At 34.3% G+C, this 19,158-nt stretch overlaps 1 protein-coding gene across 4 annotated transcripts in view; it reads left to right on the forward strand.

Annotated features, from left to right (window-relative positions):
• LOC123697243 (protein sprint) overlaps positions 1–19,158 on the forward strand; it is a 211,004-nt gene that overhangs the window by 75,956 nt on the left and 115,890 nt on the right. Inside the window, exon 2 of one of the 4 annotated variants that reach the window (XM_045643688.1) lies at positions 1,964–2,303. The exons of 1 other annotated variant lie outside the window; for it this stretch is intronic. In XM_045643688.1, coding sequence (XP_045499644.1) covers positions 2,131–2,303 — 173 coding nt within the window. In that variant the 5' untranslated portion in view covers positions 1,964–2,130. Of the gene's footprint in view, positions 1–1,939; positions 2,304–19,158 lie in introns of those variants that run through there. 2 more of the 4 variants (XM_045643687.1, XM_045643685.1) reach the window with 2 other exon arrangements.

A 19,158-nucleotide genomic window follows, 5' to 3' on the forward strand; every position in this document is an offset into this window, starting at 1 on the left:
TAGAGTAGGTAGGTACTTTATTGTTGGATGAATTATTTGTTTGTTATTGGATCTAAGGAAAATAATCGGTATTAAAAATTAGTAGTGTGAGGAAAACTCACGGGTTTCATTTGTGTGTAGGTACAGTGTAAGTAACATTGTCACACTTTAGTTTTGTATTATTAAATTTCCTATATACCTATCTGAAACAAAAAAAAAAAACATAGTCATAATTTAAATAGATTGTACAAGGGATTCTCACCTTATTGAAGAGGTGTATAAGTCGAACTTTTGATATTTTAAATATCATATTTAATACTTTTATAGTAATACTTATACAATGTATAAAGATCGGAAGAGTTCACCATTAAACGACAGTTAAGTGATGTCTAAAGCCAAAGGTCTTGGTCGATAGCGATCCGAAAGTTTTAATGAGGTTTCCCATACGTGATACTTCATCGTTATTTAAATGGAAAATATCATGCAGAACTAAAGCGAATAAATTTTCTATCTTTATATATTTCTGCTATTTGTCTTTAAAGAGTTTTTTATGCAGCAACTAGACGCCTTAAATATCAAATGTTAAATACATAAGGTACAGTATTCTTTTATATTTTAGCAATATTAAAGCACGTTAAATCTAAAAACCTAAATAATCATTATTTATCATAACAACTGTGTCCACTAACTTGTATTATGTCGGTCAAGGCAATATATTTTTTGTTAAATAAATTAAACGCATGATTTAGCAATGACTGCAAATCAAGATACAGCTTAGATAATATCGCTTTTCGTACATACTTATATCATTCAGCTTTTTATAAAGAAAAACATGTTATAAAATTCATTAATAGGTAGGAAAGTATATTTTTTAAAAAAGACATACTTTTCATGTTACTGAAAAGCTTACATGTTAAGGACTTAATAATAATAAAATATTATGAAACTCATATCTCATAGTATCGACTTTTTAATTACACAGACAAGCGAATTCACTGCAAACCATTATTGTAATTTTAATCAGCTAATCTCTATAAATAAAAGAGCAATAAAACCTAGTTACTAAACGTGCACGCTACTTACGAGTAACTGATATTAAAACCTCAAAGCATTTGAAAGTTAATGGTTAAATCGTAATGAAGCTAATAGTACCCTTGAGCTACGAGTAGAATAGCTATTTCTACAGCGTGGTTTATTTGCAGAATTATTGCGCCGGGGTCGATGACACCGGTGTTTTGTGTCGCTAATTGCCCTCACAATTGGTTGACTGCATTGATAGCTGTAAGTTGTGGTCATGATTATGAAACTGTTTGTACAAACTAGGATAAGATTGTTAAAAAAAACTTAAAATATATTTTTTATTTTAATTCGACGAAATTCTATCGATTTAAACTTTAATCACAACATATAATTCAAATTCATACATAAATTCGAATAAATAAACATTTTTTGCATAAACAGTTTATTGTGATTTGTGTAACTGTGTTCATCCTATGATTTATTGATGAGATTGATGCAATCCAACGGATATTGCAATTGGAGAATATCTTGATTGAATCGAAATAAATTGACATCGTGAATCATGACGTAATGTTTCTTCCAATTTACACGCCATCGTTTTGTATGCATGCTAATGGTTATACTGTTATGAAAACGAAAGGGTTGATTTTTTTATTTTTTATGCGAAATACGCGCAGAATAATTGAAAATTTTATGAAAATAGCGCTGTGTGAGCTCTGAACGAAAAATAATTTTGTTCAAATACATAGTTAATCATTTGGTTAACTCATATAATTTAATTTAACTTATATAAGTAATAAATTAATTCAACAAAATGTTTCAAATGCAAGTTGAGAGTGACAGGGTTGAAGAAAATAATTTAATGTAAGCGGTTTTTAACATGGGTCAAGTCGATGCGTGGGAGTGGGCATAATTCACAATATCCCGTTGTTATTCCGAGGGTAACAAAGCTGATGTTTGGTAGCCAACGTCGCGTGACGGCTGTGTCAGTTATTTACCTTGCGTCCCGGCATACCCACGTACGATCTTGCACCAAGGCACGATTTAAATTGCGAACGTAATTTGTGATTTGTGGGCAATCCATTGCCGTTTTTGTGTGACGCGTGTGATTTGTTCAGTGAGAGTGGTTCAATGAGTGAGGTGCAAATGTTGATAACGAAGTACACGGCGATACTCCTGGAGAGCGCGAGGAGTGTGGAGGTGCGAAACACCGCCCTGTCGAGATCAACCGATGGTGACTGGTCGTCCTTAGAGCGCGCTGCCCACACTCGGCGTCCGTGGAGGCGAAGGACTCTTGCTTATAGGTATTTGTTTTAAAGCTAAAATAATCTTTAAACTGCCTAGTCAGCGATCATTTTTTACTTATAATCTATATTAATGATGATACATAATATACATATGTATTTTGAAAACAATATGTGTTCATGGTATAGTTTGTCACTGATGTGAATTGTGAAGTACATAAATTTTTTGTCTATATGTAAAGTAAGTATGAAATGAATACGTTATGAATATAACGTCGCTCTATTTCCACATAAAAGTGGGCCACTTATGCCTTTATTATTGACTGTGTGTATGCAATACGCGTCAATGCTAGTCTATAATTATTTGCCAATGTATCAATTGCCAATTCAGATAGATATTACCCATCCGTTCTCTAGCTCTTATGATTATACAACATCTGGTTTGCGAAACGGCTTCATCTAGACTCACCTTCAATATTAAATTTTAACCTATATAAGTCAAGCTAACCTTGATTTTAAGTAAATAAATAAATATCGATTATTTCCTCTTACGTGTGTTCTAATAACCCTGTTCCGCTATGAATATTCATTGATAGAAAACATGGTAATATGCTGGTGTACTAATTAATTATTTATCAAATGTTCTTGTTTACAAAGCTAATCTATGTATGAGTATAATTACTTATATGTACAATCGTGATTAACATTTCTTTCAAAAACGGGTAAAGAATAACATCGAGGAGGAAGCCTTGCAATTTTTTCAATAATATAAACGTAGCAGTTACTATCTAGAAATAGCGCCATAAATTCTTCTCTAAAAGTCAAAAGATAGCAAATGTTACCAACAAAAACTTTGCATAGTTTAAAAACTTCCATAGACCATAATAAAGATTTTATTTTAAACTTAATTTACTCAATACTGAGGTAACAACACGTTTTAATAAATTACACTTGAGTAAAATCGCAAGTTTATCAGACATTAATCTTGTCATACAAGAGGGCGCAGACAAATCTAGCTATATTTTAAGCCTGTAACTGCTTAAGAATGATATTACCATAAACAGTAGGTCGCTTAAATAATCATGTAACTGTTCAGACCAGGAAACTAAACAGAACAAACAGAACTAGAACTAGTTGAGTAAGAAATGGGATTTATATAGACAAATCTCTCTCAGTTATAAAATACTTACTTAATAATTGTTACAGACGCTGTTGATCTGTTGTAAAGCCATATTGCACAATTTAAATTTATTTGTTTTGTTTAATCACCAATTTTAAAAAGTGACCTTCATTTAAAGAATACTGAAAAGGGGACTCTTCAAATAATCGTTTTTAATTTATACTCAACGGTTATACTAGCAATTAAATTTCTAATAGTAATCGCTGTCTGCATATAAGCTATCGCATTACCGAAATAAACCATCTCCCCAATGTCAAAGCGTGATTCAACGAATCCGACAGTCTCCTTCCGCCTCTGAGCAAAACGACTTCAACTCGCAAATAACATTAGTTATTCAATGAATGCATGAGCATTAAAGGGTAGTAAATGGTCGAGCCGTATTACGAGAATTGCATTTTTATTAGCTCCAATTGCATTGAGCCGCTCCGCTTGCCACGAGGCGAGTCGTGAGTGATTTTGAAACCGCTTCTCCAATTTATTATATTGAATTACGTTGAGATTCAATCTTCTTTGTACGCTGTCCATCTTGTTGGGAATTTTGTGTCATGCGGCTATCGAATTCATCCTCGCACTCACATTTATTGATTACGAATTGCTAAATGTGTTTCAATCTCCGTAATTGATGACTTATGATGATGGAAAAAGGTCTTACAAAAACAAAAGGGTATTGTTATACAACACATTTAATATACCTACGTAATGTTTTTTAACATTATAAACTGTCATCATATTGGGTAAATTTAATGTAAATTTATAACGAAAAACTAATAATAATAATATAAAAAATATGTACCTATATTTTCTTCCACAATCCTTTCCCAGTTTCGTAAGCGAAAGAGAGCTTTTTATCGTTCGTCGCAGCTATGGTTGTAGCATCAAGTGAGAGCCGTATAGTGGCCGCTTGAATTTAGTTTCTATCATGCTTGTATTTCTTGATAGTTCTTAATATATCCGTACATTATGTATGTTAATAATAAAGTTACTAGTTACGTAACTACATACACACAAACATATTTTTATTGCTCTTATTTTGGTTGAATGTTAGGTACCATATAAATTATTTCTACACATTTAAATCATATTATTACGTATCATTATTACATAAATATTTTTCAATATTGGTGGACTTTCAGTACTTACTACAAATATATATTTTCTCTACCATGCAGTATGCACATACATGTCTCAAGAAGTAGGTCTCCAGGTATCTATTACCATAAATCTTTCCTCATTATTCACACGCATGCGTCCGCCATTTTATTTTTTAGTAAAAAAAAACGAAATTCACCGGCTACTGCGAAGTCAATTATCCAGTGCACCAAGCCGTAATAAAAGAGGGTCGTCACCATTACGCGTTCTTTTTAAATCCAGTCATATTTTTTTAAATCACCTATTGTATGAATCACACGAAGCAGGATATATGGTTTCGCTTATGGTTTTAAAATATAGTGTTTTAAAAAAATTGCGCCTATGCCGGAGATTGTATCACTTACTCAACCTTCGGCATTTGCTTAAAATCCGATCTTCAATATTGAAACAATTTAAATAAATATAATTGAACTGATGAGACTTTACCTATGGTAACTTAAGTTGAATTTTTTAAAACGTTTATCTAAATTTATGAATATATCTAACAGCAAGAAATTTATACAATTGAAGTCGGGGAAAAGCTCTATCCTCTTATTTTAGTAACAAATTAAATTAAGTAACTTTCATTTCATACCAAACAAAGCCTGTACGTAAAAACATCAATACACTTAACAGTATTTTCAGATAAGCATATTAATAATAATTGTTATCTTTTCATCGGCCAGTTATAATCGTAATAAACATCATAATATATTACAGAGATACGATATTGTGCTTTCGCTAGATTACATCTGCGATCGAAGCCTATACTCGAGAGATTATTCCGCGATTAAATTTAAAGGACGGTATATTGTTATATAATTTAATGCGTTATTCTCGTGTTATTGCAGTATTGCATGTTCTTGTGTCGATATGCGAAATGCAATTTAATGGCATTTTGTTTATAGCATTGTAATTTGGTAGTTAATGAACGTAAATAATGAATAAATGGGTATGAAATCAATTTTACGTTTGATTTAAGATGGGATAGTAATTGGAACGTCGTATTTATATACGATGGATGGATGGATTATTCCATTTATTATATAAAAAACATATCAATAGACATTTACATAGATTTAAAGGTAATACCCCTTTCAATAAGGTTTGCCAGGAATAGCAATTGATTCACAATTTTTTTAATGTTTTCAGCACGTAAGAAGTAGGAAGGCATTACCTTTCTATGTGCTTGTTATTCATTCTACTTATAATTACTGCGAATTGTCTTAAAGCGACCCTCTATTCACAGTATCACTTAGTATTCCTTGACAGTACTCAAAACGCATTGTAAAAGATGGTGATTGCAATCGCGATATCCTAAAAATCTTTACCGTTATACCTTATTGTAACACAAGTAGCAAATAAAACGAACGGTAACTCTGTTTATCGCAAAACTTCGGTTTGAACTTAAATCGTGTCAGAAACTCTAATTTATATGTTATCGTTATCGTTTGCACAATTTACTTTTACTGATAATTTCTGTTTCGAACCAGTAAATGCATATTGAATTTTTTGTGATACTATTTAAGCTTTGATTTTCCATACAGGACACTGATATAATATTTAAGTTAGGTCAAACAGGAAATAGTACGTAAAAATACACGAGGAAAAGAAAAGAATGTCCTACTCATATTATGTTATTATGAACAATATCAATACAACGGGTAAGCAGCTTTATTTACCGAGTTTATTGTCCACTCAATTTTACTTAAGCTCAACTAGCCTTTGTCAATCCATACTAATATTATAAATGCGAAAGTAACTCTGTCTGTCTGTCTGTCTGTTACTCAATCACGCCTAAACTACTGAACCAATTTGCATGAAATTTGGTATGGAGATATTTTGATACCCGAGAAAGGACATAGGCTACTTTTTATTGCGAAATATGTACCACGGGCGAAGCCGGGGCGGACCGCTAGTGTGATATAAAATGTCATGTACACGGGTATTATGCTATAATTTGTTTTCATAAACGTGTCTGACAGACTTACAAACAGAAACACAAACCTTATCAATTGGATCGAATTTAAACTACAAATTATAATATTTGAAAGTTGTAAGCAAGGATACAATATTGACAAGATGTAGATATGAAATAAACCTGTATTTTGATACATTTTTAAATGAAAATTGTACTGTAAAAAATCAATACTTTTGCTTCTTAGTTAGGTATATGTTATATATAACCATATTTTTATAAATATTTAATGTATTATGTACAAATTATTAATAGAGCAATATAAAATTAGTATTTGTAATTTTCCTTTTAAAAAATTAGTTATGGGATACTTTTTTCAGTTTCGTTTCAAACTTCAACCATTTTTTAAATCTTATATTCTTCAAGCTTGATCTGGACCGTGTAGAACCTTCTTCTAGTGTATTTTTTACACATAAACAATTTTCAAACTACAGAACAATGGTTAAGTTTAAAGCGGTCCATTAAAACTTTACGAAACTCTTGGGTGTTATAGGTTTCTCTTTACATATAGTTTTCTCAATACTTGTTTCAAAGTAAATACTACAAATTGTGTCTTATCTACAATGTAATTTGTTTGTTTATTCATTGAAATATAATTTAGTTTTATTTTAAAGTTTAAGTAAGTATATCCAAATAGAAAATTTCAATGTTTTTATTGGTAGGTAGAGCAACAAAGCTTTTGCTCTTCAAAGTACACTTTAAAAACACATCCCATGTAAATCCCATGATTTTTAATATTACACTTTTACATATTTTATACATATACTTAGTAAAAACCGGCTACTAATTTCACAAAACTATTATTTTCGCTGTGTGATTCATTTTTAAAACAAATCCAAATGTTTAATTGAAACCCTTACTATTTCGGGGAAGTCTGTTAAAATATAAAATACAGTGGAGTCGCAATGTATTTGCTAGAAAGTTACTTCCTCTTCTCTTACAAACATACAGTAAAAACGACGAACATGTGCCTTCGTAGGAAATGAATTTCCCTTTGCTGTACGTTGATATAGGTTAATCAAGTTTTATATTTGTAAAACCAGTTACTATAGACTAAGTAATATAGATTTAAATATGTTCATACTTCAATTCAAACAGTACCTAATCGGTGTCATGGTTATGGAAATAAACTTTGAAAATTAATACTTATTTAATCTATAATACTATCGTTAATCGTATTTGTTCTATAATTTCGTATTTGTCGCAAAAACTTACTGAGAAATAATTATATAAATATTATAAAGCTGAAGAGTTTGTTTGTATGTTTGTTTGAACTCGCTAATCTCGGGAACTACTAGTCCGATTTGAAATATTCTTTTGGTGTTGTTCCCATTTATCGAGGTAGGCTATAGGCTATATATCATCACGCTAAGACCAACAGGAGCGGAGCCACGCGGGTGACACCGCGTAATTCATAAACAATAAAAAAAGTTTTACTTGATTAAGACAATATAGATATTGCACATAGAAGTTATAACCATCGTTACTCTGACTATGCTATGCTTTTCGTCGTTGTACAACAAAAGGAAAACAATGAAGCTTTTTAACTTTAAAGGGCTTTTGAGTAATTCGGTTAATGAGGATGTTTTTTGTTAAGTAGCAATTCATATCTATGGTCAAGGATAGTGTAAAAATGTCATTTTTTATTATTTTGAGCATTTTTTGTTTGTGTTTTACACTGGTAACTTTCAGGCTAATTGACTGAGATTTTTGGTCATATTTTTGAAAAGGCAAACATTTCCAATTCCATCTTAATTGGACAGTTCGAAACTTCGACACGATATTTTTATACGAACCGTTATTTTCACACATACAATATTGTGGTTCGCTGTAAATTTATTGCAAAGAAAGCTTTGTATTTGTGATAAAGTCAAATCCTCATAAAGCAATAAACAGAATCTCACAATATTCTCAATCGTAACAGCAAATATTTGGATCGGTTCCATAGCTCGTTCAATTTGTAAATGTTTTGATATTTACATAAACGTCACTCGATATTTCTAAACGGCGATTTATTTGTTTCAATCTTATACGCTTTTTAGGATGGTTGGATTGAGTACACCCATTGAGTGTGATATGAGAAGCAGAATGCAATTTATTTATGTAAAGTAGTTCATGTCTTTAAAGGATATCAAATTAAATAAACGATTGTCTTCATCGATGTTTAATAATGCCAACGTAAAGCCATAATTGTAATAGTTTATGTGAATAATTTTTAATATTATAACTAACTCTAGATATTGATAAAATATTTAAGAAGATTAAAGGTACTTATTTCATTAATTAATCAATTTATTTTCGTGATATAACTGAAGGAATACCGTAAAGTACAGCACAATAATTATAGTACTAGTGATATGGAACCTAATTAGCGCCAGTCTAATGTAAAATTAAATATCCGATACTAAAACAAAACTATCATTATTACGGTTTAATAGGTAAGTAAATATACCGGGGAGATGCACTCGCCAAATATTTGCTTTCATAATAAACATCGGTATACATTGCGGTTATACTAGTGTGGGGTAATGCGGTATGCGTCGAGGAATTTATATTACAAATGCACTATGCACTTTGCATTATATATTTATTGTATATGAAATGTACTATTTGTCTGGCTTAAAAATATAAAAGGTAGTTAACAATTGATTGCGTTTCGTCGGACTAGTTTTATTCTTCTAAATATCAGCATCTTTTATATAAAACTAGATTTCCCGCGTTTGCAAAGGAAAACCCGCATAGTTCCCGTTCCCGTGGGATTTCCGGGATAAAAACTATCCTATGTGTTAATCCAAGTTACCCTCTATATGTGTGCTAAATTTCATTGTAATCGGTTCAGTAGTTTTTACGTGAAAGAGTAACAAACATCCATACATCCATACAAACTTTCGCATTTATAATATTAGTAGGATATTCTCAAACTCTCAACTTCATACGGTCTTCGTCCGAATTAAAAAAAATCTGTTCCATCGTATATCGAATAAAACTGATATCATTAGCCTTACCTTACATATAAATTATAATATACCATTTCAATCATTTGTTAATTTGCTATACGATCTTGAACTATTATTTTTTTTAGAATTTCCACAACAATATTTTCCACATTTATAATGTAACAGAATTCTTCATAGGTTACAGTACAGTTACAGTTACAGTGCATTACACAAGGAAGTTTTTACGATTATAGCTTTTTAGTTGACGTTTAATACATCTAACTGCACCAAGCAATAAGACGTGGTGCAAGCGACACCCACGCTGTTCATTAAATTATACTTCTGATTACGAAACTGCTGGAAATGGTAATTTTGTTTACTGGCTAGGCGTCAGGTCTACTGTATTTAATGAATAATGATAAGATTTGTTATTTGAGATAAATGAAGACTAAAGTTAATTTTTTTTTCTATAAAAATGTAGCGCTAAATAATATGAATTAGTATTTAGCTATAGAATAACTTCGTATCAGTAACTACATACGTAAAAGTCTTTAAGATCAAAACTTGTCCTACTGTAAGAAAACGCAGACTGTGAGTACATAATATGATAATCGATGTAGGCATGTTATTTAAATTGATCTTTGTCAACTATCGAAACTTGAAACACTCCTTTTTCTAACAGCCTTATTAAATTTATGAGAGCTTTTTGATATTGAAAAAGCTTACCTTACTCAATGAAAAATAGTGTAAATAATCCGACTTTATAAATGTAAGTCTATCTATTAATGTATTTATATTCAAAACTTATACTGCGTATGGCGTATGCAAATATGAGTACTAAAATAGGTTTAGGTTTAAAGACATTTATTCCCATTAAGACATTAAGTCACTTACATGAGAAACTTAAATTTAAAACATAGGTATTTATAAAAAATATCATTCGTTAGTTAATTAAAAATTTAGAGTAAGTTACATACTAAGTAAGTTACAAACATAAGTTTAGGTTAGGTACTCATTCATTGCATTCAAAGTTTGAGCGTGTGGTCTTCCAGGATGTGTTTCGCTAATTGTTTTTTGAATACAATGAATGAGTTTACACTTTTTAATTTGCTTGGCAATCCGTTATAGAAACGTGCTCCCTCGTATGTTGCCGTTCGCCTTCCATAATTCGTTCGGATCTTCGGGAGGGCAAGATAGCTAGCTCGTCAAACTCAAAACTCAAACTCAAACATTCATTTATTCAATTAGACTACTATTTAGTAGCACTTTCGAATCGTCATTACATAATTATTTTAACATTTACCACCGATTCGGAAAGCAGTGATCTATGGAGAAGAATCGGCAAGAAACTCCATAGTTGCTCTTTTAAAATCATGTAAATATTACAATATATGAAACTTATATCTAACTACATAATATGCCAATGAACTGTCTTGTGGTTTTTACGCGACAACCCTCCATGGGTTTTTATCGTCCATATATTCCTGAATACTGTAGTACGCTCTCTGAACTAATACATTTTTTATATAAGTTTTAAATTTAGAACTACTAAACTCTTTAATATTGTGAGGAATTCTATTGTAAAAGCGTATACCTTGACCCATAAATGAATTTTTAACTTTAGCTAATCGGAAAAATGGCATTTCAATTCTATTCCTGTTCCTTGTGCCATAATCGTGTCTATCTCCTACTCTTGTGTGTAAGTCGGAGCTTTTGTGTACATGCAAAATATTATTAAATATATACTGTGATGGTACAGTAAGGATACCAGTATTCTTAAAATGATCTCTTAGTGAATCCCGAGCACGTAAATTATATATAGAGCGAATGGCTCTTTTCTGTAAGATAAATATAGTTTCTATATCTGCAGCCCTGCCCCACAGTAGAATTCCATAGGACATAATGCTATGAAAGTAGCTGAAATAAACCAGTCTAGCCGTATCTTCATCGGTGAGTTGCCTTATTTTTCGGACTGCATATGCAGCTGAACTGAGCTTACCTGCAGCGGTGTTGACATGGGCTCCCCACTGTAGTTTCTCGTCCAATGTTAACCCTAGAAATACAGTAGACTCAGTAGGATGCAATACCTCCCCGTTCAAGGTAATATCTCTGTTCAACTTTTTTACGTTAGGAAGTAAAAATTCAACACAAGTGGTTTTTTTGGCATTTAATAATAAATTATTGGCATTAAACCATTCAGATATGTGTAAAAGAGCACTGTTCACTTCGTCAACATTTGGGTCATGCCTATCCACATTAAAAATTAATGAGGTATCATCTGCAAACAGAACTATTTCACACCTATCCTGCAAATAATAGGGAAGATCATTGATATATACCAAGAACAAGAAGGGACCTAAAATTGACCCCTGTGGAACACCAATGTTAATTGACGCACCGCTAGAACGTTCTCCATTAACAACTACAGTCTGTATCCTATCATGCAGGTATGACGCTATGAGGTTCTGTGCTTTTCCTTTAATTCCATAGTGATTAAGTTTACGTAACAAAGTACAATGTTCAACGCAGTCAAATGCCTTGGAGAGGTCACAAAATATCCCCAGAGCATTTTTTGAGTTTTCCCATGCTTTATATATATGTGTTAGAAGTGCAACCCCAGCATCTGTGGTTGAGCGCCCCTTTGTGAAACCAAACTGTTTGGTGTGCAGTAAATCATTAGATGCAAAATGACTACTCAGTTGGTTTAATATTAACTTCTCGAATACCTTACTTAATGTTGGTAAAATAGAGATAGGTCTATAATTGTTACAGTCTTCTTGATCGCCCTTCTTAAATAGAGGTATAACTTTACTAAGCTTTAGTAAATTAGGAAATGTACCATAGTCACAACACTTATTAAATATAAAAGCTAAATTTTTCGCAATATTTTCTATGATATTATTAACTAAATTTACGGACATTCCCCAAAGATCACAAGTATTTTTTAGATTAAGCGTCTTAAAGGCAGTAACAATATCACTAGCAGTTTTTTTTTTTTTTTTTTTATGTAAGAGCAGGTAACTGAGCAGGTGGATCACCTAATGAAGTGACACCACCGCCCATGAGCACTGACAAAGTTACCTTTGTGAAGCTGTTACCGGCTGTCGAAGATGGATGTAGGCTCTCTTTTTAAAGGAATTTAAGTCATACACGTGCGGGAATACAGAAGAGGGTAGACTGTTCCACAAGGTGGTAGTGCGGGGTAAAAAGTGTCGCGAGAAGCGTACGGTACTCGTTTGCCAGCGGTCCAAATGGTGTGGATGGAAGTTTGCTTTGTGACGGGCGGAGCGGTGGTGAAATTCCGCTGCAGGTATGAGCTCGAATAACTCCTCTGAACACTCCCCATGGTATATGCGGTAAAAGACACACAGTGAAGCAATGTCTCGTCGCAAAGCAAGAGGGTCAAGCCGATCGCTAAGTCTTGGGTCGCCAATCATTCTAACTGCTCTACGTTGAACGCGATCGAGTGGAAGGAGTTGGTATAACGGGGCGCCGGCCCAGAGATGTGAGCAGTATTCCATGTGTGGCCGTATCTGAGCTTTATATAGTAATAGAAGATGGTCAGGCCTGAAATACTGCTTCGCTCTGTATAGGACGCCCAGTTTTTTTGAAGCTAGAGAAGCTTTGCCTTCCAAATGATCGCGAAACTGAACATTGTCAGAAATACTGACGCCAAGAATCGCGATGCTAGACTTGACGCTGAGGGGAGTGTTCATAAAGAGGGGGGCTGATTCAAATGGCTTTTTTTTGGCCGTAAATGCACATAGTTGTGTCTTAGTGGGGTTAAACTCTACGAGGTTTTTACGACCCCACTTTGAAACTTCTTCCAAAAGAGTTTCAATCTTGGACACCAAAGTGTTTCTGCACTCATCGACATTTTTTCTCGAGAAGTTAGCATGGCCAGGGTAAGAGGCGTCACCAGTACTATCATCTGCATAACAATGAATGTTACTAATTTGTAACATGTCATTGATATGCAGAAGAAATAGTGTGGGTGAAAGAACACAGCCTTGGGGGACGCCAGCGTTTACGGGCATAAGCTCCGAGCACGATCCATCGACCAAGACCCGAATATTTCGTGCTGCAAGAAAGCTGGCTATCCATGTGCGTAACTTCTCGGGGAGTCCATATGATGTTAGCTTCGATAGTAGAGCCCGGTGCCACACCCGATCAAAGGCTTTTGCGACATCAAGACTTACGGCTAATGCTTCCCCTTTACTCTCAATAGCCGCAGCCCATCGGTGAGTTAGAAAGACCAAGAGATCACCAGCCGAACGTCCATGGCGAAAACCATACTGATGGTCACTGATCAGCTGGTTCTCCTCCAGGTAACCTAAGAGCTGACGGTTGATTATGCTTTCCATGACTTTTGAGAGCAAAGAGGTAATAGCAATGGGCCTGTAGTTAGAGGGGTCTGATTGATCGCCTTTCTTAGGGATCGGGTGCACGGCGGCGGTTTTCCACGAAGCTGGAGCAATGCCGACATCATAAGAGTGCTGAAACAAATGCGCAAAAACGGGAGCCAATTCTGGAGCACACGTTCTCAAAACAATTGCAGGGATACCATCAGGGCCACTCGCTTTATGGGTGTCAAGAGAAAAAAGTACCTTACGCACTTCACGTTGAGTAAAGCGTACATCGGACATAAAGTACTGGCACCGCGAGATGGTAGGCGGTACCTTTCCCCTGTCGTCCAAGGTGGAATTGGACGCAAAGAGAGCGCCCAATAAATCGGCTTTCTCTTTGGGCGAGTGGGCTAAGGTATCATCTTCCCGGCGCAAGGGTGGGAACGTTGGCTGACAAAAGTTTCCTTGGATGGCTTTAGCGAGCGACCAGAAAGCTCGGCTACCGGATGGGAAACGTGTCAGTTTTTTGCCAATATCGCGTATAAACTCGGACTTTGCTATGCTCATTTTCCTTTTGTACTGCCTGGAGGCAAAGTTATATTGTTTTTTAAGAGCACTGGCATTCGGATCCTGTTTTAATAATGTATCTGCCCAGTTACGGAAACAATCTTGCTTCTGGCGAAATGCCTCTTTACAAAGATGACCGTACCAGGGCTGAGACTTGCCGCCGATGGGCACTACAGAACTCGGTATGAAAAGTTCCATTCCCTGCAGAACCACATCCGCGACAGAGTCAGCATAAGCACTAGGATCGTGTGCAAAACAAACTTGCTTCCAGGGATAGGATGAAAAGAACTCCCGCATTCCATCCCAATCAGCCGCTCTGTAGTGCCAAACGCGACGGCAGCCACCAGATCGGGGCCGCCTTGAGCGCAAGATTGGCACCACACTGCGGACCAGGCAATGGTCTGATGTGCCTAAAGGGGCAACAGTATTGACCTGATAGTTATTTGGATGGGAGGTGAGCAGGAGGTCTAACATGGAAGGGGTATGGTCCACGACATCAGGCAGCCTCGTGATCGAAGTCACCAGTTGTCTTAGACCATTAGCCAATGCAAAGTCGTAAACAGATCTCCCCGCATGGTCAGTAAGTCGTGACCCCAACCATTGAGTATGGTGGGCATTGAAATCGCCTAAGACGATAATTTCAGCAGAGGGGATCTGTTCTAGTGCTGCGTCGGCTGTGATTTGAAGGTGCTCTATAAGCCGATCGGTTTCAGCATCACCACTATGCGACCTGTACACGCACGCATAGACCCGTGGATGGTCATCGCAGTCTATACGGAGCCAGAGTGTTGACAGGTTGGAATTAATGAGGTTGTTGATGCGACGATAGCAGATATCCTCCTTTACAAAAACACACACACCAGCTTTAGGGATAAAAGTGTGCTCCAGTTTGTATCCTGGGTAGTGAAGGTGTGAAGTGTCAGGTGGAGGGCAAATTTGAGTCTCCGTCAGAAATAATAAGTCTGGCTTTGCCGTCTCAAGGTGGTGGTGGACGGCATTGAGGTTGGAGCGTAAGCCTCTCACGTTACAGAAGTCCACTGACAGCACTGGTGGTGGTTTTGATGACTTTTTGCGCCTTTTGCGCTTAGGTGGTTTTTTAAGCGGACTTTTGCCCCCCCCAGAGTACGTAGGGCAGCCTGAGTTTTGATTCTCAGGGAGGGATTCTCTAACGCTAGTGAGGTTAGTACCCTCCTGGGGTAGTCTAAAATTTAAATCCGCTGCCATATCTTTTTATTTTAAGAGGAGGATGTGAGGAGAGGAAAGGGTAATGGAATTGTAAAGGATTAACACGGGAAGCATAGGATTGGGATAGGTAGGAGAGGGATACGGGCCTCCGGTGCCCCCACTCATCGTACGAAACACAGTGGCATTTTCATGCCACTATTTCACGCCGATCTTCTGTGGAGGTGTGGTACCTTCCCCGGTGCGAGCTGGCCCAATTCATGCCGAAGCGTGCTCGACTCCCACTTAATAAAAGTCGTCACAGTTACGTGTCGTAATTCAAATAATGTACTGCACCCCGCAACATGGTCCCTCAAAAAGGTTTCTGCAAGTGCTGAAGACGAATTTAAACTATTAGTAATAGTAACAGGGACACTACTGAAGAATTCTTCAAAAGCAAGCGCAACATCAGCACTTTTGTCAATAACCCTGTCATTATTTACAAGTTTTATAGTATTACTTGATTTGCTTTTACCCATTTCACCATTAATAATAGACCAAACTGTTTTAACTTTATTATCCGTCGTCTATTAGGATAGTGGCGATTTGATGTTGAGAATATTATATTTGTATTTATGTTTTTATGTAGCGCTTTGTGGATGAACATACACGTATTATAAAAGTATAATTGTTTTAAATTCATTATTTTAGTATCGTCGTAGATTTTATTTGTAGAAGTTAAAAAAGGATATTTAAAAATGGTTTTAATAATTTTATTTTGTAAAATTTGTAGTGGCGCTAATTTATTTTTGTAAGCGCTACCCCATACTTCTATTAAATACATTAGGTGAGGTTTGACTAACGTGTTGTAGATGGTGTGGCGTAATTTATGAGGAATGCAAGAAGTGATATTACGCAGAGATCTAAGAAGTGCTGATAATTTATTTTTTAGGTGGTCGATGTGATAATTCCATTTTAGAGAGCTGTCGATTCGCAAACCTAGGTATTTCTCGTGGGTTTTATGTTCTAATACAACACCGTTAATTTTAAGTGGAGCGTGTGGTGGAATAATTTTGTTCTGAGCTTTAAATTTAATATAACACGTTTTAGATATATTTATTGTTAGTAGATTGTATTGAAACCATTTATTTAATTTATTTAAATCATTTTGTGCTTGCTTTATCATGTCATGTATAGAGGGACCAAAATAAAACAGACAGGTGTCATCCGCATAAAGTGTTAGATGACCATTTAGTTTTAAATCTTGTAAATTATTAATATAAATTAAAAAAAGCAATGGGCCTAAAATCGAACCTTGTGGTATGCCACACGTAATTGGTAAGGGAATGCTATTGTAGTTATCTATTTTAACGATTTGTGATCGATTTTTTAAATATGATTTCAGCATGTCTAGTGCTTTACCAGTAATGTTAATGGATGCTAATTTCTTTATTAAAAGTTCGTGAGAAACGGTATCGAAGGCCTTTTGTAGGTCAATAAATACTCCCAAAACTAAATTTTTTGCGTCAATGTTCTGTTTTATTTTAGTAGTCAGGTCTATAGTCGCTGACAGAGTGTTACTTTTTGGCTTAAAACCGTATTGACGCACTGAAATAAAATTAAATGAGTCTAAATATTTTTCTAATCTCGTGTGTAAAATTTTCTCTAATATTTTTGACAACACTGGCAACACCGAAATTGGCCTATAGTTACCAGGTTCAAATTTTGAACCACTCTTATAGATAGGAGTTACCTTCGCTATTTTTAACGAATCCGGAAAACGTCCTTGACTTATAGCTTGGTTGAAACAATCGCTTAAGGTATGATTCAATTTTTCTTTAATGCATTTAATTGCTTTTGTGGTAATACCATCAAGACCTGTACTACAGTTTGAATTAAGGTTATTTATAATTTTTAAAATTTCATTAGGTGTACACGGATCAAAAGTGGATAATTCGTACTTTTTTGATGGTGATTTAGGTAAGGTTGAGGAAGAGTTGGTTTGATATTGTAGGGGTATTAAATTTGCTAGACGAGATCCTATTGTAGAAAAATATTGATTAAATATCTGGCATATTTCATTTGGCTCGGTAATATATTCAGAATTTATAAGTAATTTAGTAGGTAAAGTACATTTTACAGTTTTGTTATTAGCTAATTTATTTACTAAAGTCCATAATTTCTTGGGTTTATTTATATTCCTTGTAAATTCTTGGTAATAGTAAGAATCTTTTGTGTCTTGAATAAATTTTTTTACCTTTATTTTTTGAGTGTTAAATTTTATTTGAAGGTTTTTATTTTTAGGGTTGTTTTTTAGTTGAGACCATAATAAATTTCTTTCGTTAATTTCTGTTAAAATTGCTTTGTTTATCCAGTCTTTTCGGGGCAGATTTAGAAATTTAGTTTTAGTAATCTTACTTTTATCTATAATAGATTTAATTTTATTTTCTAATATTGTATAATCTTTGTTTATTTCAGTATCAACTATGGAGTCAGACAGGGATGATAATCTTTCGTAATTAATTGCTTTATATTGAGTTTTAACACTTTTTGGGGGTAAATATTTTTTTAATTCTACGTATATGTGCTTATGGTCGGAAATACATGAGTTTATTATTGCGAAATGAAAATTATCATTTTGAAGGTTCGTACTTACATGGTCAATGATAGATTTTTTTGAAGAGTCTCTTGTGCTGTATTTTTTAGTTAGTTTATTGAGTAATATATGTCCATTACACTTAAGAGTATATTTGTATAGTTTGGTATTTTTATCTTTTGTTAACAAGTCGATATTAAAATCTCCAAAAATAATAGCTCTGTGCCTTTGTTGTAATTGCGATTCATACATTTCATGGAATTTTTGACAGTTAGTATAGCCCGGTTTATAGATAACGCCTACATCAATTTTACATCGTTCTAAACTTATCCATAAGTAATTGTTCCCTTCCTCGTATCGTGATTCAATAAGATTGTGTTTTAAATCGTTGTGGATGTATGCTGAGACTCCACCTCCTCTTGCGTCAGTCCGGTAGTTAAAATAATGTGTGTAATTATCAATATTTAATTCTGAAGCTTGCGCATCAGAATTTATCCAAGTTTCAGTAATTAGAATTACGTGGATAGCTAAATTAACTGAATATAAACTACAATAGTATGCAGTCTCAAAGACAAATTAACATACACAGGTATTTCAGTTCTCGTCTATAAATTTACCTTCGACTAACGTTTACTATGCAGTTGTCATATAAATGTGTTACATGAATACTAAGTGCCTAGGTATTTAATTAAGGGCTGTAGAGAAGCGTACCTTTGTTATCTCTATCGTGAAAATGTACCTAATAGTTTTAAAGTAATTCTTGTCACATTGTTTTAGTAAATTAAAAATTTTAAAGAAAATTATGTATCCAAATTATTTTTTATAAAATGGATGAGGTAGATACTACGCATCTAGAAAATGCTAAAATGTGGTTAATCTTACGAGAAGCTTTTTAAAGCTGAGCTTTTTAGTAAAGTAAGTAATGCATTTCATATTGTTTTTACTGCTTTTAGCGTATAAATAAAGTAAAAGAAGATGAATTATTTTAATTTAATAATCCGCAACTCAAATAAACATGCATTT

This window comes from Colias croceus, chromosome 14 (assembly GCF_905220415.1).
Source record: "Colias croceus chromosome 14, ilColCroc2.1".
Lineage (NCBI taxonomy): Eukaryota > Metazoa > Arthropoda > Insecta > Lepidoptera > Pieridae > Colias > Colias croceus.